This window comes from Colobus angolensis, unplaced genomic scaffold (assembly GCF_000951035.1).
Source record: "Colobus angolensis palliatus isolate OR3802 unplaced genomic scaffold, Cang.pa_1.0 Scaffold210, whole genome shotgun sequence".
Lineage (NCBI taxonomy): Eukaryota > Metazoa > Chordata > Mammalia > Primates > Cercopithecidae > Colobus > Colobus angolensis.
This window is the reverse complement of record NW_012115267.1, coordinates 3,713,979-3,737,045: the sequence shown is the minus strand read 5'-3', so window position 1 is coordinate 3,737,045 and position 23,067 is coordinate 3,713,979. Positions and strand designations below refer to the sequence as shown.

General features: G+C 44.0%; 1 protein-coding gene across 1 annotated transcript in view; it reads right to left on the bottom strand.

Annotated features, from left to right (window-relative positions):
- The window catches only part of BLK (BLK proto-oncogene, Src family tyrosine kinase), a 71,855-nt gene that overhangs the window by 16,805 nt on the left and 31,983 nt on the right, over positions 1-23,067 (bottom strand). The window contains exons 2-4 of the mRNA XM_011942844.1: positions 5,307-5,430; positions 2,573-2,624; positions 573-666 (exon numbers count right to left, since the gene is read on the bottom strand). Of these exons, the coding sequence (XP_011798234.1) occupies positions 573-666; positions 2,573-2,624; positions 5,307-5,429 (269 nt within the window). The 5' untranslated portion in view covers position 5,430. The remainder of the gene's footprint in view (positions 1-572; positions 667-2,572; positions 2,625-5,306; positions 5,431-23,067) is intronic.

The window sequence follows — 23,067 nt, the reverse complement described above, 5'->3', positions numbered from 1 at the left end:
AAAAAAAGAAAAACACGGTTGGGTGGCCTGTATAGGATCTGTAGTCAGGACTTTTGTGAGCTTGGTTTAAGACCATTGCAGAACTTCAGGAACCAAATCAGACCCTCAGGGCTCCACAGGACAAGCCTGGCCACTGAGAGAGAGCTGACCTAGAAGGGGTGTCTGAGAAGGACACGGGAAATGAGCTAAAGCGGGATGGGTGTGTGTAATCCATGTGGGCTCCTGTCTTGAGAAGGAGACAAATATGGACACAACTGACTCAAACGCAAGGCTGCCATGGAACAGCCAGACCAGCCTGCATAAAGGACAAGGTCCACATGCCCAAAGGAGTCAGAAGGGCTGCATGGAGGTGGTGGCATGGAAGTGGGCTTTGAAGGATGAGCAGGAGGTTGTGAATGGAAACCACTTCACCAGAAAGACTCTGGAGAGGAAGACAAAAGGGCCCAGGGCTGGGGGCAGAGAATGGACAAGACTTCCGGGGTCAGCCATGGAGGATGTGGTGGGCGGAGAAGGGAGAGATGTGTGTGTGGGGGGGTCCTGCAGGGACAGGGGATGGCGTCCTGGAACCTCACCCCTTCAGGACCTGTAGCTTCTCCCCCTTCAGCATCTGCAGGTCCCGGTCATTCATGGCAGCGTAGTCATACAGGGCTACCACGAAATGCTCGTCTGAAAGGAACAAGGGAGAGACGACCACCACTCGGGTCCACGAGCGGGAAGGTGGGACTGGGGTGAGCCTGGCTACCAAGGAGAACAGGTTTCTGCTTGCCCGTGCTGGAAATGATGTTCTCATCCAGCACAGGCCCCCACCCCGGCCCTGTGATCCCACCAGGGATGGGCGGTCCCCCAGAGCCCATCCTGTCCTCCTCTCTGGACCCACTAAGAAGCCCTATGTCCTGGACAGGGCGCGTGTGAGGAAGCTGATAGCCAGAGGTCAGCCACAGGGAGGCAGCCACTGCCGGGCTGCTGGTGGCCTCAGGCCCACACTGGGACCTAGTGCTGGGAATCCCTCATCTTCTTTTTCTACACCTGGCCTCGGAGGCCCTTGAGCCTCCTCTTGTCCTTTTCCTCCTCTGCCCCCGCCTGCCTCTATCCCCAAAAGGGGTGGTCTTGCCATGTAGCAGCTGGAGCCCTGGCCTCTCCACTGTCTGTGCCCAGAGCCCCTGCCACACTGCCCGTGGCTGCCAGTGACCCTGCCGGGCCTTGCTCGTGGGCCCTGGACGGAAGGCAGGAAGAGGGCTCGGGAGCTTGGAGCACCGTCTTCAAATGAGCACTGCTGTGATGAGGGCTCTCTGCACAGCTCCGGGAGCCACAGGACCCACCTGGTGAAGTTCACCTGGAGAGTGCTTAGCTTCCCCGGGTGAGGTGGCTCCACTCTGTCACTGAGCTGCGTGGTGTGACCTTGGGCTGGTCACCTCTTCTCAGCAGGAAAGAGGGGGTCAGAATAGGTGACAGTGGTTCCCTGAAGTTTTAAGATTCAAATTCTGCTCACTAGTGTGACAGATTCTGAGCTTTTCCAGGGAAGGGGTCGCATCTACCTGTTGTCACCCCTTCGCCATTCCTGGGACAGAGTTGGGCTCTGTGTGCTGAATGTCCAGTGCACATGGCGTGAGCAGGTTAACGGGTGGGGCCCGGGCTGGCCAAGGCAGCCTTTCTCCATGCTGTGCGGATGTGGATGAGGAGGAGGCTGCGCGAAGTCACTTTGAACGAGGCCACCCTCTTGGGAGTCCCCAGCGGTGGAGCCTCTGGCCCAGAAAGGCCGAGCTCATTCCCTATGGTACCCAGCAGGTCAGCCCACCGGAGCAGAAGTGGAGTCTGGGGACCAGGCGTAGTGGCTCATGCCTGTAATCCCAGCACTTTGGGAGGTCGAGGCAGAGACCCATCTGGCCAACATGGTGAAACCCCCTCTCTACTAAAAATATAAAAATTAGCCCAGTGTGGTTGTGTGCATCTGTACTCCCAGCTACTCAGGAGCTGAGGCAGGAGAATCACTTGAACCCGGGAGGTGGAGGTTGCAGTGAGCCGAGATCGGGTCACTGCACTCCAGCCTGGGTGACAAGAGCGAGACTCTGTCTCAAAAAAATAAAAATAAAAATAAAGTGGAGTCTGGGGATTAGGGAGGGGGCGTGGGTGATTAGATGGTCAGCGGTGGGACTCTCGAAGTGGCTTGGAGCAGCAAACAAGAAGGTGCCCTCCACAGGGGCAGACCGGGGCTGGAGGCGAGGGCCTGGGGCCACTGGCCCAACCTTCTGCATTCGGGAGCTAGAATCTTTGAACGCTTGGGTTTGATGATGCTGTGTGTCTTCCCTGGGACTCTTGTTTTTGTTCTTGTTTACAGTTTGTAAAGTCTTCCATTTTTTAAAAGTCCCACCCAGGCTCAGGCATACTAAAGAAACTTGCTCTTGGTTCCTGAAGAGACCCCCAAGGGGCACAGAGCTGGGACCTCGCTCAGCTTCCCTGTTTTCTCTTCTCCAGCCCTCAAGCTGCTCCTGACTTGTCTTTGTTCCAGCTCCACAAAGCTGCGACCTGGGGGAGAGGGCTGTGGAGCCTCAGGTTCCCAAACCACCCTTCTTACCTTCTTCCAGGTGTTCACTGGGCGGTGGAGGAGTAAGGTGGTTGAAGACAACCTCGGGTAGAAAACACACACTTGAGTTATTTTAGTCCCTGCCGCGTGGGTGGGGCCTGGGGGGATGAGACTGCTGAGCGGGGCAGCGAGGGTATCTCCAGGGACCTACTGTAGGAGGAGAGGCAGCTGCCTGTGGGGGCTGCACAGGGCCACTCTGTACCCAGGGACCAGCACCACCCTCAGACCCTGCCCTTTGCTGCCTTCTCCCTGACCGCAATGCGGGACGCCCCGGTGTGAAGAGGCAGCTGTGGACAATAAGGGACAGCCCAATCACCTGGGCTTCACGTCCTGGCTCTGCCATTACAAGGTCAAATTGTAAATGGGTATTTGTTGACGAGAAAAAATATTTAAAAAGCGTATTTCCCCAAAACTCGACAAGCGTATTTGTAGGTATGTATCCTGTAGAGAAACTTTTGCGTATGTGTACCAGGGAACGTGTACGAGAGTGTTCCTAGCAAAAATAATAATACATAAACAATTTTTCTTTTGAGATGGAGTCTCGCTCTGTCACCCAGGTTGGAGTGCAGTGGTGTGATCTTGGATCACTGCAACCTCCGCCTCCTGGGTTCAAGCAATTCTCGTGCCTAAGCCTCCCTAGTAGCTGGGATTACAGGTGCCCACCATCATGCCCAGTTAATTTTTCTATTTTTAGTAGAGTTGGGCTTTTGACATGTTGGCCAGGCTGATCTTGAACTCCTGGCTTCAAGTGATGCACCCACCTCAGCCTCCCAAAGTGCTGGGATTACGGGCATGAGCCATCATGCCCAGCCAAAACATAAACAATTTTAAAACATGGAACTAACCCTCATGACAGAAGAATAAACAAATTACAGTATACTTATGCAATAAAACTAATGAGCTACAGCCACGTGCATCAACGTCGATATATTTTACATGCATAACACGGAGCCAAAACCCCAGTCTCAGAAGCATATGTGCTGTTTGATGTAGTTGACTTAAAGTTACAACATGAATAATGAAACTAAGTATTGTTTAGGGGTAATACAGAAGTGATAATATTAAAAAGCAAAGCTAAGGAATGATAAACAGATTCTGGGTGCTGGGGCCTGGGGTGAGGGGTACAAACAAAGGAGGGAGGAGGGAGATTAAAAGGGACAAGTCTCTTTCTGTCTGAAGTTGGAAGGTGGCCATACAAGTGTACACTTTGCTGTGCTCTTTCACCCTGACATATGTTACAAATATTCTTTTCTTAATTCCATATTTATTGAACACAATTTTGAAGTAGCATTTTGCAAAATGATAGGCACGTATGTTTCTATTAAAAACAGGAACACGTGAACGAACACACTGAAGAAGGGTCTCGAGGCAGGAGCTCTGAAGAGCTAACTCTGGTCACTCTACATAGTGGAATAATGAGTAATTATATTTTTTTCCATATACATATTAGGTGACTCTTTTAAGTTAAAAAAAAAATTCCAGGTGCTACTACTTATTATCATATAATTTTGGGGAAATTACTCAATCAGTCTAAGTCCAAGTTTCCCCATTTGATCAATTACTTATTCAATAAACATCTTGTGGTTGCACACCGAGCCCGGCGCTGAAGTGGGACACAGATAGGCAGGATGCCTGGGTTGATCTAGGAAGCGGGATTAGTAATCCCCGTCTCCCCATCAGGTCCCTGTTAGGATAAAGAGATGACCACGTGGAAGTGCGGATAGCACAGGAGAGAGGGTCCAGGCATGGCTGCCAACTGCCCCAAATGAAAAGGGGGTCAATGGTCAGGGAGTAGGGGGCACAAAGAATCATCTAAAAATGTATCTTCGGGCCAGGCACGGTTGCTAAAACCTGTAATCCCACCATTTTGGGAGGCCAAGGCAGGTGGATCACCTGAGGTCAGGAGTTCGAGACCAATCTAGCCACATGGTGAAACTCTGTCTCTACTAAAAATACAAAAATTAGCCAGGTGTGGTGGCATGTGCCTGTAATTCCAGCTACTCAGCAGGCTGAGGCACAAGAATCACTTGAACCCAGGAGGCAGAGCTTGCAGTAAGCCAAGGTCCCACCACTGCACCCCAGCCTGGGCAGCAGAGAGAGACTCTGTCTCAAAAAAAAAAAAAAAAGTGTCTTCAGACATGCAGTAGCCATCAAAGGGTGCTAACTGCTTTATAAACAAATCAAGCTGCACGACTAGGAAAGGAAAATGCATTCCCCACCAATAAGACCTTTTCACTTGAAATTTCACTTTTTTTTTCTTTGGAAAGTTTTCCTCATTTAAAATGCCCATAGGATTCCAGGAAAACTTGAGAACCTGCTGCTCGGGAGGTGAGGACAGGCACCCTCCTGTTTCATGATGCTTATCCCAGGAAAGCAGGCTCTTTGGAATGCCAGCGGCAATGCCACATAGGGGAGAAGAGAGGCAGTAGCTGCCGCTAGATACTGGGATCCTTCCTTATGACACCCTCTCCCCAAGCTGACCTTTTTAAATTTATTTTTCTCTTCAAGGCTGCCCTTGAGAAATGAGATCTGGCTAAGAATTATTGGGAGCTAACCAGGCCGGGTCCTGTGCATATTATATTGCATGGCACACCTGCTTATACATTGCAGATCGTTACATCTCTGTCAGGAAGGTACTTTTGCTATACCCATTTTACAGATGTGGACATGAAGGCATAAGGGAAGAAAGAAATCTGCTCTTGGTGGGTGGTGGGCAATCACTCACCAGGGGCGGCAGTGGCGGGGGGTCCTTGTCTTGGGCGCTGACCTTCAGGGGGCTCCACTGGCCCTTGTCCTTCTCCTTGATCGGCTTTTCCTTGTCCGGTTTTTTGCTGCTCACTAGCCCCATCCTGTCGGAGACACACAGCAGATGGAGGACATGAGAGAGCGGGGCCTCAGATCCTCTGCCCAGAGGGCTCCTTCTGGGATGCCGGTTAGAAAGGTGGGGTGGAAGTCAGAACGTGGGTCGAAGCAGGTAGGTGAGCTAAATGTGTGTCCATCTTGTTTCAGGAGCCCATAGACCAGAAAGCACTGCATTTAGGACACAGAAATCATCTGACCAGAGACAACCGCCAGAAACCGCTGGGGTGGATCCCGGTCCTCAGGGGACAGGAGCCTGAGCAGGAGGCCACGTGGTGTTCTAGAAAGAGCCCACCAATGTGTCTGGGTTTAGTCTTCGTTTTGTCACTGGCTGTGTCACTTGGGAAAGTGACATTTTCTCTCCAACCCCATTAGCTCTTCGGTAAACAGCAGGGGCTTTGTTAGAAGATGGCTAAGGCTCTCTCTCACTCAGATTTTTGGGTGAGACACCATATACCTTTAGGACAGACTGAGAGCACAGGCATCCAGGCCCAGCTGTGGCTTCGCAGTAACAGTGGGAGTCTCCTTAAAGCGGGAAAGATGTGGTCAGGTTTTTTTCTTTGGTAAAGAATTTTAGGATGACAGATGTGGGAAAGGCCCTTTTGACGCAATCAACACCATCATACTGTCAGCATCCTCATTCCAGGGGCTGCTATTTATATGTTAAGGAGCTTGCTCAGAGTCAAACAACTGGCTCGAGCAGAGCCAGCTCTGGAGTCCAGTCTGACTGGAGACTGGACAGCACTCTCTTGCCTCAGCCTCCTGAGTAGCTGGGATTGCAGGCCTGCGACACCACACCGGGCTCTTCCCTGAGATGCAGACATCATAGAGAGGAAGCACCCAAATCCCTACGTGTGTTGGAAGGGCATGTTGTTAGTGGTGATTTCCTTTGGATGTACGCACCATATTTCATCAATTCTAAGATGCACCTTTTTTTCACATTTCAATATCTCTGAACTGGGAGGTGTCTCACAATGGAGGATGCTTTGCAGTATAATTAGTAGCAGCATTTTTTTCCCCTTTTAGTGATATATAAATTAAATGCTAGCCTTCCTATCAGTGGTGTCTTTGATTAAGTGAAACACAGTCATGCATTTCTTCCAGAGAGTTGAAAGCACATTCCTTATGTCACCGTTCCTCAAACCCACCTTGAAAAAGAAAACACTATAATAATTTTGGATATAGGACACTAAGCCACAGAAGCAAAAGATTCACAAATATGTTTTTTTAAGTATGCGTTGCATACAGAACACATAATAATTTACAGTTTTAAAGAATGACACTTTTTATATGTAAGTATTTCTTTATGTGAGCTCAGATCAGCTTTACCACCAATTATAGTGCCAGGGTTACAAGTATCACTTTAGCTTTCAGAGATTTAGGGTTTCAGAAGTTTGGATAAGAGATTATGGGTTTGGCTGGACATGGTGGCTCATGCCCGTAATCCCAGCACTTTGGAAGGCCGAGGCAGGCAGATCCCTTGAGGTCAGGAGCTCGAGACCAGCCTGAAACCCCATCTTTAGTAAAAATACAAAAATTAGCCAGGTGTGGTGGCGCAGGCCTGTAATCCCAGCTACTCAGGAGGCTGAGGCAAGAGAATCACTTCAACGTGGGAGGCAGAGGTTGTAGTGAGCCAAGATCATGCCATTGCACTCTAGCCTGGGCAACAGAATGAGACTCCATCTAAAAAAAAAAAAAGAGATGATGGATTTGTATTGGGGATGGCTACTGAATTTTACCAGGTGCCTATACAATATCTATCAATATGATATATGTTCACCTTTAATTTGTTAATGGAATAAATTATGTTGGTAAATTTTCTGTTATTGAAACATCCTTGCATTCCTGGAAAAAAGTTATTTGATTACAGCATATTAGTCTATTTGGCACACAGATGGATTCTTATTTGCTAGTTATTTTGTTTTATTTTATTTTATTTGTTTTGAGATAGTGTCTTACTCTATTGCCTAGGCTGGAGTGCCACGGCCTAATCTTGGCTCACTGCAACCTCTGCCTCCCGGGCTAAGGTGATCCTCTCACCTCAGCCTCCCAAGTAGCTGGGATGACAGGCATGTGCTGCCATGCCCTACTAAATTTTTTATTTTTGGTAGAGACAGGGTTTTGCCATGTCATGCAGGCTGGGCTCAAACTCCAGAGCTCAAGTGACCCTCCCACCTCAGCCTCCCAAAGTACTGGGATTGCAGGTGTGAGCCATCACACTCGGCCCTATTTGCTAATATTTTATTTGGAATGAGAATCTACATTCCCAAAGGAGATTTGTCTATGAGGCATTAGCATTAAGGTGCGCTAGCTTTGTAACAGATATTGAGGAGCTCTCTCTTTTTTCTTCCTACGGTCTTGAGTGGTTTCATAACATTGGAGTTGTCTGTTTTTCACAGGCTAAATAGAACTCAGTTATGAAGCCATTTGTGTCTGGGGCCCTTTCAAATAGTGAATCTTTAAAGACATTTCCAATGTCTTCTATAGGAATGATCTATTTCCATTTTTTCTCCTCCTTGTGCCATTTTGATGATTTATAGGAGATCTTTAATTTCATCTACATTTTCCAATTCGTTGCCATAGTTTTAGGTAGTATTGTCTTGTAATTATTATACTCTGTTCTCTTTTTTGATTGTGATGTTTTTCTTGTTCCTAATATAAATTGGATGTTCTTTTAATTAAAATTATAATTTGTAATTGGATAAAATCATCTGAAGCTTTACATGACTAAATTAAGTTTTAACCTAGCTTTATAATTACAAAATAGAAGATTGCAATCAAAACAGCATGAAATTGGAATAATAAAAGTAGACCACAATCATCAGAGCAGAATAAAAAACATACAAACAGATTTTGGTAAATATAGGAACTGCATATGTGAAAAAGATAGCATTTTAATTCAGTAGAAAATGGATAGTTTATTTTAATAAATGATATTAGGAAAATGGCTATTTAGCTTAAGGAAAATACAATTGAACCTCTACCTCACACCATATTAAAAAATAAATTCTAGGTGTACGACTGAAAAAAATAAAAAACGAAAATGTAATTAAAAGAAATGTAAGAAACTGTGTACATAACCTAGAGTTTGGAGACAACTACAAACAAAGATAGAATAGCCAGAAGCTAAGAGAGAACAAAAAAATGTACAAATTCGTAAACATTAAAAATATTAGATGGTGGCCAGCGCGGTGGCTCATGCCTGTAATCCCAGCACTTTAGGAGGCCAAGATGGGTGGATCACGAGGTCAGGAGATCAAGACCATCCTGGCTAACATGGTGAAACCCCGTCTCTACTAAAAATAGAAAAAATTAGCCAGGTGCAGTGGCAGGCGCCTGTAGTCCCAGCTACACGGAAGGCTGAGGCAGGAGAATGGTGTGAACGCGGGAGGTGAGTTTGCAGTGAGCCGAGATTGTGCCACTGCACTCCAGCCTGGGCGACAGAGCGAGACTCTGTCTCAAAACAAAACAAAACAAAACAAAAAATTAGATGGTATAAGAAACTACTCATGAAGTCCTTAGATAAGCAATAGATTGGGTAAGAGATTGCAAAGCATCAGATAAATGTCTATTCATAATATATACAAAGCTCATAAAATTTTGACAAGAAGCATATTGCAGCATATAATCCATTCAATAGAAAAATGTATAAAGATAAGAAATAGGAAGTTAGTGCAACACAAATCCAAATAGTAAAGTGTTTCTTATAATTATTGTTTCATTTGTTCCTTTGCACTCCATTTCTAGGAGTGATCTTCTGTGAAGGCTGGAATCTTTGTTTTATTCATTGCTGAATCCAAATTGCTAAACCAATATCTGACACAGAGTGTGGGCTTAATAAATATTTATTAGACAAAACAAGAAATATTATTGGGAGAAGCAATCTTTTAAATTCTTTTAGAGGGCAATCTTTTAAATTCTGTCAAAATTAAAAAGCACACATACCTTTTGATTTTCAGTCCCACTCTGGACTATCACAGGTTAATAAAACATCATTATACAGACATATGTGGGAGATGAAAATATTTGTTGTAGTAATAGTTGGAAAAACAATCTCCTCCCCCCACCAAAAAAATCCCAAACAAAAAACAACAATGTAACTGCCCAGCAATTAACGACTTGTTGAATAAATGTACACTCTACAAATCTCTCATACAACTACTAAAAAAAAATGTGCCGAATCTTTACCAGTGAGGTCAAGAGGAATTTCAGTACCATGTTGTTACATGAGAAAAGCAAGACCCAAAGAGGTGCATGAGGGAATCCCATATTTGCAAACACCAAATGAAAAGAAACCTCTATTCAGGTGTGTAGATATTTTTGCATATTACACAGAAAGAGGCTGGGGAGGATGAACACCAAGTTGTTTACTGTGGTTATTGTTAGAGGAAGGGAGAGTACAAAACAGAGGTGTGGTGTAAGGCAAAAAAAAAACCCCAAAAAACAAAAAAAACAGCAGACTTAAAAAACTGTGTGTGTGCTAATGCAAAGCAGGGCCCCCAAAAATATTTTCTAAATGGTAAATACTGTTTTATTTTGGAATATAGGACTTCATGTGACTTTGACTTTCTTTCTTGTAATTGTATATATTTCTTGAATTATTTAATACTAAGCATATATTATCGATACGAGCAGAAAAATAAAAGGAAGATGTGAGTGATTTGCCCGACAACAGAGGGGCGTAAGACAAGGCCTGGAGCCAGCGCCAGCCTGCAGTTCTTGACAATGATCGTTAAGTGGCCAGCCAGGGCTGGCCTCCCTGGCTCCACGAAGGGCCAGCGGTCAGCAGCTCCCAGTAGACTCATACTTCCGCATCTGCCCAGGTGACCAGCCCTCTTGTCTTTCTTAGTCTGGCCAGCCATATTGCCATTGGCTTTAAGCTTCCTGGCAAACACCTGTGTCCACCGAAACAAAATACTTGAACATTCCTTGTTCAATTTATTGAACAAAGAACCGGACAGAAAGTAAAATTCCTAAGATTAAACGACCCACTACTTACACTTCTATGTCCTTTGACTTCTTAGCAGTGTGTGTGCAGATGATTTTCCATGGCTCTCACGAGTACCTAAGATCTCTATGGGTCCCCCTACTCCAGTGGCTTTGACTGGAGACCTGGGTTACTCAAGGGGCCATGTGACAACCAGGGCTGTCACTGGTGCTTGGGCTGCACCCAGCAGTTTCAGGTTGGGTGGAGCCAGGAAGTGCAGAAGTCCAGACAGAGGCAAAATGCAGTACACACTGGTCAGGGCTCCAGGTGGCTTTGCTGCATTGTGGGGAGGGTGTGAGTCTGTGTATGCTTGTGAGAGTGGGAGAGGAAGCATGCACACTTATGTGCACTTGTGTGTGTGTGTGTGTGTGTGAGAGAGTATGCGTGTGAATACACACGTGTATGTGCTTGAATATGTGTGTGTACATATGTGTGTGTGTCTATGTGTGCACTTGTATATGCATGTGTGAGAGAGCATCCATGTGCATGGTGTGCATGTGTGTCTAGTCAGGGGAGTTAGCAAGAGGAGGGGAAGTGGGGAAGGGGAGTTGTTTGTTTATTTGAAACCAGTTAGGCCCTCTATGCAGACTTTCACCGGAGCAGGGCAGTCAATGTTTGCCTGGGGAGATGCTCAAAGCCTGAAACACAGCTTCAGTCAAACAGAGGGTATGGTGGAGGCAACAACTAAAAACAGAGAAACTAGAAACCCCTTATTTGCACTTGGCTAGCATGTCATGGTTGAAAAGCACTTGATAGATGAGTTTTTTAAAAAAATATTCATGATAGCCTCGATAAATTGATTACAGTTATCCTCATTTTACCACAGAAGAAGGAGAGGCGAGGTGGCTCGCTAAGGTCATGCTGAAGGTGGCAGAGCTGGCAGCTGGAGGGTGTTGCTGTCTCCAGGGCTGCTCGAGCCCTCTGCACAAAATAAGTGCAGGTGTGGCCTTGCCTGAGGCTCCATGTCCCTTGCGGGGGGATAGTTCAGATTCCCTGACATCTCCCCTGTGGCAAAATAGTTTTGCTATTTTGTGTCTGGAAGCCTTGCCATGTTATGTGCTGGAAGCTTTGCCTTTCTGACATGACCTGCCAGACATAGGTGGGTAGCATCCAGGTAGAACAGGGGAACCTACTGGCAAAGCTGGGGCTCACCCTGGGTGTCGTGACCAAAATACCATGCCAGCTGCTCATGTGAGATCCCATGTAGAGAATCTCGCCAACATCCAGGATTCCAAGTCCTCCCGGTACAAACCACCAGTACTATACCCATCTTGTAAATGAAGAAACTACAATGATTGACCTAAGGCTCTGAATTAAAGAAGGGGCCAAAGAATTTGAGTTGAAATTCATGTTTTGTGTCTCAACTCAGGACACCACCACTGAAATGAGGCTTCCTCACCTTTGCCCCAATACTGACCTCTCTACATGTGAACCTGAAACACCCGATAATGGCTCTTAGCTCCTAGGTTCTTCTGTTCATTCAGCCACAAACATTCAGTTGCTGTCAACCATGAACTAGGTCAGGCACAGCAGAAGGTATGGGCTTGAAACAAGGATGGTGCCCTCTCTCACAGGAAAATAAGGAGGAAAGGCACGCACCCGATACCATCAGTTCAGAGTGGGCACGATTCTGTACCAAAGCGGCGCCTGGGTAAAGTGTTTTGTGAGCTCAGCAAAAAGAAATTACTTCCACCTGGGACAAAATGCTAGCCAGACCGGGGAAGGATGGCTATAATAGATTTGTTTAGATTAAAACTATTTTTTATAAAACATTTCAAAATATACTAAAGTCAAGAATATTGGCCAGGCACAGTGGCTCATGCCTGTAATCCCAGCACTCGGGAGGTTGAGGTGGGAGATCATTTGAGGTCAGGGGTTCAAGATCAACCTGGCCAACGTGGTGAAACCCCATCTCTACCACAAATACAAAAATTAGCCAGGCATGGTGGCATGTGCCTATAATCCCAGGTACTTGGGAGGTTGAGGTGGGAGAATCGCTTGAACCCAGGAGGTGGAGGTTGCAGTGAACTGAGATCCTGCCACTGCACTCCAGCCTAGGTGACAGAGTGAGACTCTGTCTCAAAAGAAACTCTTCTACACTCATCACCCAGATTCAATAATTATCTTTAAAATAGTTTTCTGGGTTGAAGCATTTTATATCATATCATTTTGTTTCCTCTAAATGAATGAAACTTGGAAACAACATGAAATCAATGTAGTGAAGAAGTCATTTCACCACCCCATATTTTGCATTTGTTTCTAAAGCCTGGAGACATTTGCTCACATAACGCCAATGTTATTTCATCACATCTAACAAACTAGCAGTATTTCCATGGTATCATCTAACCATTTAGCCATTAAACCCAATTCATAATCAAATTTTAACAATTGTCTTAAAAATAGCTTCTTGCTTAGTTTGTCCTACTCAGGATTCAAACAAGGTTCATACATAACTCAACCTCTTAGGTTTCCTTTAAACAGGAGTCCCTTCTGCTCTGACTTTGGTTGGTTTCAAGCCGTTGATTTGTAAAGGCCAATCCTATAGAATGTTCTCCATTTTGGATTTTGCGTCTTTGTGATGGTTCATCACTTGTTCTTCCCTCTCGTATTTCTTATACATAGAGTTACCTCTGTAGGCTCCATTAGATTCAAGCTCATCCCCTCCTGGTAGAGATACTGTCGAGGGGGTGATCTGTGCTCCATGTTGCAATCTACCAGGAGGCTCAGTGTCTACCTGCACCATTTTAGTGATGCTAAGATAGGTTCAGGCTCAGGCGTCCCTATTCCTCCATTGACAAGTTCCTCACCAACATTTAAAAGTCCCATTAGGGGTTACAAAGTAGGCGTACTCTGATTCCATCACTCCTTCCACGTTTGTTAGTTGGGAGTTGAAAGAGCAAAGGATGAGAAACTGGGAACACCAGAAAAAAATAACAGGCATACTCCCACCAGGGTTGGGTAGTATTTGAGAAATAGGTGTTTTACCAAAGACATGAAGATAGAAAACACGTTCAGAAAACAAAGCTTTTCCATTGCTGGGTTGTAGAGCGTGTGCTACAATCATTCATCGCTAATGCCTTGTGCAATATCTATTTCTTTCTTTCTTTCTCTCTCTTTCTTTCTTTCTCTCTTTCTTTCTCTCTCTCTCTCTCTTTCTTTCTCTCTTTCTTTTTCTTTTTCTTTTTCGGATCTGTCTCTGTCACCCAGGCTGGAGTGCAGTGGTGTGATCATGGCTCACTGCAGCCTTGAACTCTGGGTTCAAGTGACCCTCCCACCTCAACCTCCCGAGTAGCTAGGACCACAGGCATGCGCCACCATGCCTGGCTAATTTTTTAAACAATTTTGTGTAGAAATGAGGTTTCATCATGTTGCCCAGGCTGGTCTCGAACGCCTGGACTTAAGCAATCCTCCTGCTTCAGCCTCCCGAAGTGCTGGGATGGATACAGGCACGAGCCGCTGCATCTGGCCTCCTTTTGCAATACTTTTAAAGGCCAGCAGAATCTTTTCCCAGCACTAGCACAGAGCCTGATGGTGAGATGTTGCTCTGTAACACCTGGCTGGGTGTGTAAGGGCCTTGGGCACGTGTGGCCCCTGCAAAGGGGTGACCTAGCAATGCCAACCTGTGACTTTTAGGTACTTCAGCACACTTAGGAGGAGAAATTATGTGGCCATTTCAATTTTTTAAAGGGAAAAGATCTTTTGTGGAAATTCACCTCCCCCCATTGTGGTAAAGCTAATAGAAAAAATTTTCAGGTGATGAAAAGTTTGAGGGTGCTGAGCAGACCTTCAGGAAGGAAGGAAGAAGGCATTTTTATAAAGCTGTGTTAAGTCAAAGACAGACCCTTGTTTATCGAGTCACCTACATTTGATTCCGCTAACAGAGAAGCTTGAAATTCATTAGGTAATTCTGGGGACAGATAAAATTCCTTTATGTGAGTAAATTTTTTGGGGGGACACCATGTACATTTATGTTTAAAAACCCTCACAGCAGCGATTATTAAAACATGTTAGCGATATGCCAAAATGTTAATCCAACTACAGTTGTGTCTTGTATTGATGAGACTATGGGCCTTAATCTATTTTTCAATTTTTAACTTTCTGCATTGTTTGCATTTTAAAAAATTAAATGAGAAATCAAATCATGGGTCATTACTTCCTAATGGAGTCAGTTATAATTCTTTGGCACAATCGTTCTGAAACCTCAGTTTGCATTTTAACCAGCGGGGGAGTTTACAGACTCCCAGCCCCAGCTCCAGCAGTGCTGGTATCTCCATTTAAAAACAATGCCCCCAATGAGGCTGATGCAGGCAGGTCATGAACCCCACTTCACGGAGACCCTTTCTTCAATTGGCCGAGCTTCTGGAGCACGACTTGTGACAAGGATTGAAAGGCAGGTCCGCCAACACGGAGCGTTCGTTCCCTCCTTTGAGTCTCCCATAAATAACGTCCGCAGTTTTACTGTCAGTGATGCTCTTGTCTCTCCATGAAATGAATTATTTCTGTCCTCTATACAAACATTTCTTACATATTAGTATATTTCTGCATAGCTTTTTGACAGAGGGAAGTAACTTCCCTTTCTATAATAACTCACACCTCTGTGGTACTTTCCAGACTGCAAAGCATTTTCCCACATGCACCTCACAAGGACCCTGTAAGCTAGATAGAGCCTCCCCCTCCCCATCCCGATCCTCCTCCTCCTCTTCTGGCAGACAGGCAAAAACTGAAGCACAGAACAGAGATTTGAGCCACATCTCTGACTTCAAAACCTTGATCTTTCCCACGGAGATTCACACGTGTCTTACCCAGATGCACATCTGGTCACGACTTGAACCTCTCTTAAAAGGCTCTGGCCATCGTTCAATCCTTTGGAGCTATTTCTCCAATGTTTCCTTGGCAGAATCCAGAGATGGAGTGTGTAAGAAGGGAGCGTGCACAGAGAAGCACCTCCATCGGGTTTGAGGGTGCGGGACAACATTTAGACTGAATGGTTCTCTTTTATGCTTTCAAACACGAGATTGGAAAATGTTAAAGAAAGAAAAAGAAAAGAAAAAGGTCTCAGGCCTTTAGCATGCTTGGGTCGACTGTAATTACTGAGTGGATCTAGAGACACAGATGTCCTGCTAGAAAGGCAGAGATGTGAAATTAACTCATAAAACTGTTGCAGGATTTGTCTCTCACATGGAAACATGAATACTAACGATGCTGGCACAGTGCCTAGTACCCCTTCCGACTCAAGGCTGGGCGTTATACTAGGGCATTATACTACAGGTTTTTCATGTATTATATGTAGCCCTGACAGCAGACATACCCCTTCCCATTTTACAGATGAAGAAACTCAGGCTCCTTGACGATTAAGGACTTGCTCAAGGTACAGTAAGACACAGAACTCTTATTCAAAAAACAATTTTATCCACAGGTAACTTAACAGTGTGCCACATCCGAGTCTGACACTCCCTAAAGAAACACGATAATACTCAGCACTCTCAAATCATATTCAGCGCTCACAGCGCCTGTCGTCCAATAACAATTGCTGGGCATGCAAAGAAACAGAAAAGCATGACTCTCAACTAGGGGAAAAGTTAATTGACAGGAACATAAGCAGAAATTGCACATATTTTGTAATTAGTAGCCTAGAGCCTTAAAACAGAAATGACAAAGTAAACTGGTTCAAATATATAACTGAAAGCAATAAGACAATGAAGAGAGAGAAAATGAAGACATAAAAAAATTAAATGGATCTGCTAAAAATAAAAAAAAAAATACAATATCTGAAATTAAGAAAAAAGAGAGGCCAGAAGTGGCGGCTCACGGCTGTAATCCCAACACTTTGGGAGGCTGAGGTGGGAGGATCATTTGAGCTTAAGAGTTCGAGACCAGCCTGGCCAACATGGTGAAACCCTGTCTCTACTAAAAATACAAAAAAAAGAAAAAAATTAGCTGGGCATGGTGGTGCGCGCCTATAACCCCAGCTACTCGGGAGCCTGAGGCAGGAGAATTGCTTAAGCCTGAGAGGCAGAGGTTGCATTAAGCCAAGATCACACCACTGCACTCTAGCCTGTGCAACAGCGTGAGATTTCTAAAATAAATAAATATTAAAATTTTTATAAAAGGGGGGAAAAAAACAACCATGGCCAGGTACAGTGGCTCATGCCTGTAATTCCAGCACTTTGGGAGGCCGAAGTAGGTAGATTACTTGAGGTCAGGAGTTTGAGACCAGTCTGGCCAACATGGTGAAACCCCATCTGTACTAAAAATGCAAAAATTAGCTGGGTGTGGAGGCAGGTGCCTGTAATCCCAGCTACTCGGGAGGCTGAAACCGGAGAATCACTTGAACTCGGGAGGCTGTGGTTGCAGTGAGCCGAGATGGTGCCACTGTACTCCAGCCTGGGCAACAGGGTGAGACTCTGTCTCAAAACCAACCAAACAAACAAATAAACAAAACTCTAGATGGGTTGAATAGTACATTAGGTGCTGAGAAGGAGGGTCAGTGGGCTTGGAGACAATGCAATTGAAACTACCCACAGTGAAGCACAAGGAGAAAAAGGTGAACGGCAACAATAGTGACTGGGGAGAAATTAGCACACAGTCAGAAAACATGTAACTGGGGTACCAGAAAGACTATGAAACTTAAAGAAACCGAAAACGGAAATTCCAAATTTGATAGAAACTATAGACCTGAAGACTCAAGAATATCAACCCCAAGTATGAAGAAAACCATACCAAGGTACATTATAATAGTATTGTTGAAAACCAATGATAAATAAAAACAATCTTAAAAGCTGCTTTAAAGAGGTACATTGTATTTTTAGAAGAAAACATAGGAGGAAATCTTTGTGACCTTGGTGTCACAAAGGATATAAAGAATATGAGTCACAAGAATACAAATATGGTCTTCTACTCCCTTACAAGAGATTATTCCCTTAGAAGATCATAAAGTATAAAAGAAAAATTGATAAATTAGACTTTTCAAAATTAAGAACTTCTGCATTTTAAAAACACCATTAAGAAAAGAAATAGTTAAACCAGAGACTGGCAGGACATTTTTGAAAAACATGTATCTGATATGAGAATACATAATTAACTTTTAAACTCTATAAAAGAAGCCAAAAATTCAATTTAACAAACGGTTGAACAAAGAAGACAGCTGAATGGCGAACAAACCCACGAACAGGTGTTTGGTATCGTCAGTCATTACGGAAATGGTAACTAAAACCACAGTGAAATGCCACCACACAACCACCCAGATGCTAAAATTAGATGACCGATCATACCAAATGTTGGCAAGGACATGGAGAAACTGTAATGCTCACATGACGCGGATGGTAAGGTGAAACAAAACAACAACTTTAGGGAACAATTTGGGGGCTTCTTATCCTGTGACCCAGAGATTTCATTTCTTGTTGCTTATTAAAGAGAAATGAACACATATGGCCACAGAAAGACTTGACATACATGTTCTTAGCATTGTTACTCATATTAATTAGTTCCCAGCTGGAAATAACCAAAATGTTCAGTAACTGGAATAATCTTTTTGACTTTTTGCTTAAAATGTTGCTAATTCTTTTTTTTTTTCAGAGTCAAGAAAACTTCTATTGAGCTATTTACAACTTTTAACAATTGAGCAAAATATACTCCTGTAAACAAAATTTAGAGCATATTTCTTTCTCTCTACCTGCCTTCTCCAGAATTTGGAAACTATCTGTGAGTATTTTTAACATATGGCCATATAGTTATTTGAGTAAGTTCAGTAAGAATCAGTTTTCTTTTGTAGCAAGACACAGCTGGAGACACTGGTTATTTTACCAAAGCTTTGACTGAAATGACATGTTTTCCGATTGCTTTAAGAAATCGAGGCTGACCTATAGAGCTGATGAAAGCCCCTTGGAGAAATCGGCCTCATACCTTGTCCTGCACAGGATTCCTGACCTGTGGCAAATAAAGAATGTCACTTTCTGACAGGCCCAGGAACTCCAAGCTATGCTGGGACCTCAAAAAGAAAGGAATTCACCCAATTCATACAAGTATCTACAGGCACAAATAAATCCTTGGCTGGGCTCAACAGACTTTTAAAAGGTCTCATCTGAGATTCCTTATGAAAAAAATTCCAGCAAAGCCAGCTAGAAAAGAAGAGCCTATATGGCCAATAATTATTCTTGCTGCACTTTATGTAAATAATTAGGCAACGTATAATAAGGCAAACTTATTTTGCACATAAATTGGTCTTGTCTTTAGTAAAAATAAACTGGAGAGAGAAAAATTATGTTGCAAAACAGCTATAGCACATCTGTCATTAGATTCCAGCCTCATCCATTGTTTCTGAGCCTCTGCCGACGACCCTATATTTGATTGGTTTTTGCTACGGCTTCTGAAACTGCCACTGTCGGTTCTACAGGGACTCCTGAAGCTACGGCTTCTGAAACTGCCACTGTCGGTTCTACAGGGACTCCTGAAGCTACAGCTTCTGAAACTGCCACTGCAAAATTATAACTGAGGCAGGGAAAGAGATCTAACCTAACCAGCTCTGTCTTGCTTCTAACCTCCAAGCTGTCCTTGGTCATTCCTGGGCATAGACCAAAGTAACTTTGGAAGAAATTTAGTTTATACTTTAACTCAAAAGCAAGGATGATCATCAGGTGTGGTGGCTCACGCCTGTAATTCCAGCACTTCGCCTGTAATTCCAGCACTTCGGGAGGCCAAGGTGGGCAGTTCACTCAAGCTCAGGAGTTCAAGACCAGCCTGGACAACACAGCAAAACTCCATCTCTACAAAAAATACAAAAATCAGCTGGGCGTGGTGGCATGTGTTTGTAGTGCCAGCTACTTGGGAGGCTGAGGTGGGAGGATCACCTGAGCCTGGGAGGCAGAGATTGCAGTGAGCTGAGATCACGCCATTGAACTCCAGCCTGGGTGACAGAGTAAGACTCTGTCTCAAAGAAAAAGCAAGGATGATAATAATCCCTCCCTAAAACTAACCCCTCCTTGCTCAGGGACCAAAAATCACCCTTGTAAGACTAATGAAAGGCCACAAGAATAGGATTGTAGGGGGACCTGAATTCTGCTAAAATGTAGGCATAGTTTCTATAATCCCTTACTGCTCAGGAGTCATGTGACCAGAGGTCACAAGATTTCTGACTTCCCCAGTTGCTCCTGTAGATAACATTGTAGAACCTAAGATTGGTCTTTTGAGAGTTTTTTTTTTACACCCAGACTTGTGCATACTGGTAACCAATGGACCCCACCCAAACTCGTAACTCATGACTCAACTGGTCCTCTGGCCCCACCCAAAGGAGGACTCACTCACGAGGGCCATTTTTCACACGACTGTGATTTCATTTACAAGCCATCAGCAACATCCATTCTCTATTCCCCTGCCCACCAAATTGTTCATACAAGTCCTGACCTTCACACCTTTGGAGAGACTAATTTGAGTGACAACTCTAGTTCTCCTGTCTGGGGCTAGGCTTGTGTCAGTAAAACTTCTTCTCTATTGCAGAAAAAAAAAAAAGAAAGAAAGAGAGAAAGGAAAATTCTAGATAAGGCAAAGCTGTGGTTCTAGAAAGTAGATCAGTGGTTGGAGGTAGCATAAGGGGTGTGAACGGAAGGGGCTAAAGGAAACTTATTGGGGTGTTGAAAATGTTCTCCATTTTGATTGTAGTGGAGTTTATACAAGTGTATATATTTGCAAAAATGCAAAATTGTGCCCCAAATGGGTGAATTTTGTGGAATGTTATTTCACCTCCTTAGAGGTGACTTTTTAAAAAGAGCATTTGCAAGCCGTTGAAGGGTATTGAGTTTTGTATAGGCTTTGGTGTGTTGAGTTTTGCAGCCTGGTAGAAAAAGCTTATTCCTGTCTAGATATCCACAGTAAGCCTTAAGGACAATGAAAGGCCCCTTGCAAGCATGCATATACAGGGGAGAATAAATGACACTCGGATGTCCTCTAGCAAAACTACAAATAAGAATAACATGAGTTATATGAAATAAGGTTAGCTGAGCGTGACCGCCAAGCACATAACAGAAAATAAGAGGCTTCATAAAACGTTGATATTTGGGAACTTCTCCTTCAAATGGCAAATTTTAATGACATAGTATCAGACGGCCTTCTCTATGTATGCAATTATCCTATTTGATTCTGCAGAATAATATTTACATAGTTAAATTATTGTAATGCCTGATTTTCAACCGAAAAAGTTTTGAGTACTACTGATGAAACACAGTAAAATTACATAAGCACTGAATACAACAGAATATAATTCTTTTTTTTTTCTTTCTTTCTTTTTTTTTTTTTTTTGTGAGACAGGATATTGCTCTGTCACCCAGGCTGGAGTGCAGTGGCACAATCTCAGCTCACTGCAACCTCCACCTCCCAGGTTCACATGATCCTCCTGCCTCAGCCTCCCAAGTAGCTGGGACTATAGGCATGTGCCACAACGCCCAGCTAATTTTTGTATTTTTATTAGAGACGGGGTTTCATCACGTTGGCCAAGCTGGTCTAAAACTCCTGACTTCAGGTGATCCACCTGCCTCGGACTCCCAAAGTGCTGGGATTACAGGTGTGAGCCACCATGTCTGGCCAGAATATAAATATGATAAGCCTTAATATGTAAAAATAATAGTATAACAAAAAAGTAAGATGTGAATTTGAAAGCAGTGTTGGTGGGCAGGTGTCAACTTTAGATACTGCCTAAAGCTAATGAATTGAGACATAAACATTTGAATATATTATTTAAAGTCATAAAACCAATCACTAGAAGGATACAAAACAGCTGATAAAAATCTAGAAATGGAGAGGGGCGTGTGCAGGTGAAAGCCAGGTAAGAAAAGAGATGGCATGATGAAGTGTGTTCTGCATCTGTCAGTGTATTTAGCTCAGAGATATTGGCATTAGTATTTCTTGAAATTGTAACTGTAATGAAAAGGATGTTTAAAAACAAAAGCTGCGGCTGGGTGTGGTGGCTCACCCCTGTAATCCCAGCACTTTGGGAGGCCGAGGTGGGCAGATCATCTGAGGACAGGAGTTTGAGACCAGCCTGGGCAACATGGTGAAACCCTGTCTCTAAGAAAAACACGGTGAAACCCTGTCTCTGCTAAAAATACAAAAACCAGTCAGGCATGGTGGTGGGTGAATGTAATTCCAGCTACTTGGGAGGCTAAGGCAGGAGAACCACTTGAACCAGGGAGCCAAAGGTTACAGCAAGCCGAGATCATGCCACTGCACTCCAGCCTGGGCGACAGAATGAGACTCTGTCTCAGAAATAAAACAAACAAACCCACAAAAGCTGCTGCATCGCTTGCGTCTGAGGAGGGCACACCAGTGGTGGCAGGGAAGGCTAACTTTTGAGTTTTCAGTTTATACCTTTTCTGACTGTTCAAATTTTTGAAAACAATATTCATGGATAACTTGTATAATAATAAAATCTAGTTAAGCAAATGAATAGATAGGTAAATAAGTTAGTAAAAGGATAAAAGAGATCTGAACTGGCAAAGTGAAATGCCCAGGATATGTTACCGTTACGTGAAAGAGTAAATTGCAGAATGTTTTGTATGATATAATCCTGGTTGTGTGAAATTTAAAAAAAGGAGTCTATTAACACATTTGCAGATGAAAAGAAAATGCTTGGGCATTTTTGGTAAAAATCAAACTGCTAACAGTGAGACTTCTGGGGACTGAAATTCACAAAGGGATGAGAGGACTTTACATTTTGCTTTAAGTACCTCTGAAGGATTTGGATTAAACACAAAGTAACAAACTCATGTTGTCTAAACACCTTTTCAAAATGTGATATTAAAAACAGACAAGCAATTACTTAAAGTAAATACCTCTGCATGCCACTGAGCAACATTAGAAAAGGCAAGGATCAGGACAAAAGAGGTGACAGAACCCTCCTTTCAGCGCTCAATCCATGCCGGGAGGGCCGAGCCCTTTAGGAATCGCATTAAATATTCTTTTTCCCTTCACACAATCAATTTGCTTTTGATATAGGAAATTCAGAAAATAGAGGGAAAGATACAAATTAACTCCAACACCATCATCCAGAGAGAGCCACTCTGAACATTCTTGATATGTAATTTTCCATGGCCTTTTCTTTTTCTTTCTTTTTTTTTTTTTGTAAAAAAGCAAAACGGGATCATTATCTACATCCTGTTTTGTGACCTGCTTTTAGCAGAACATATCACGGTTATCTTTTTCCTGTCGTTCCCTGTTTTGTTTGCAGCAACCTGTGAGGGGCTGCCAGCATCTGATCGTGAGGTTGAATGAACTGTTGTCATTTTCCCCACTTCATTTGCCGCACACCCCAGCTGTTTCCATTTTCTCAAGATCATAAACATGCTGCAAAAATGTCCTTTGCTCACTCCCTTTCTCTTTCCTCATATCTTTCCTTAATTTTTGTTGAGGTTAAAAATCCTAGGGCCGGGCATGCTGGCCCACGCCTGTAATCCCAGCACTTTAGGAGGTCGAGGTGGGTGGAGCACAAGGTCAGGAGTTAGAGACCAGCCTGGCCAATATGGTAAAATCCCCGTATCTACTAAAAATACAAAAAAGTTAGCCGGGCGAGGTGGCGGGCGCCTGTAATCCCAGCTAATCGTGAGGCTGAGGCAGGAGAATGGCCTGAACCCCGGAGGCGGAGCTTGCAGTGAGC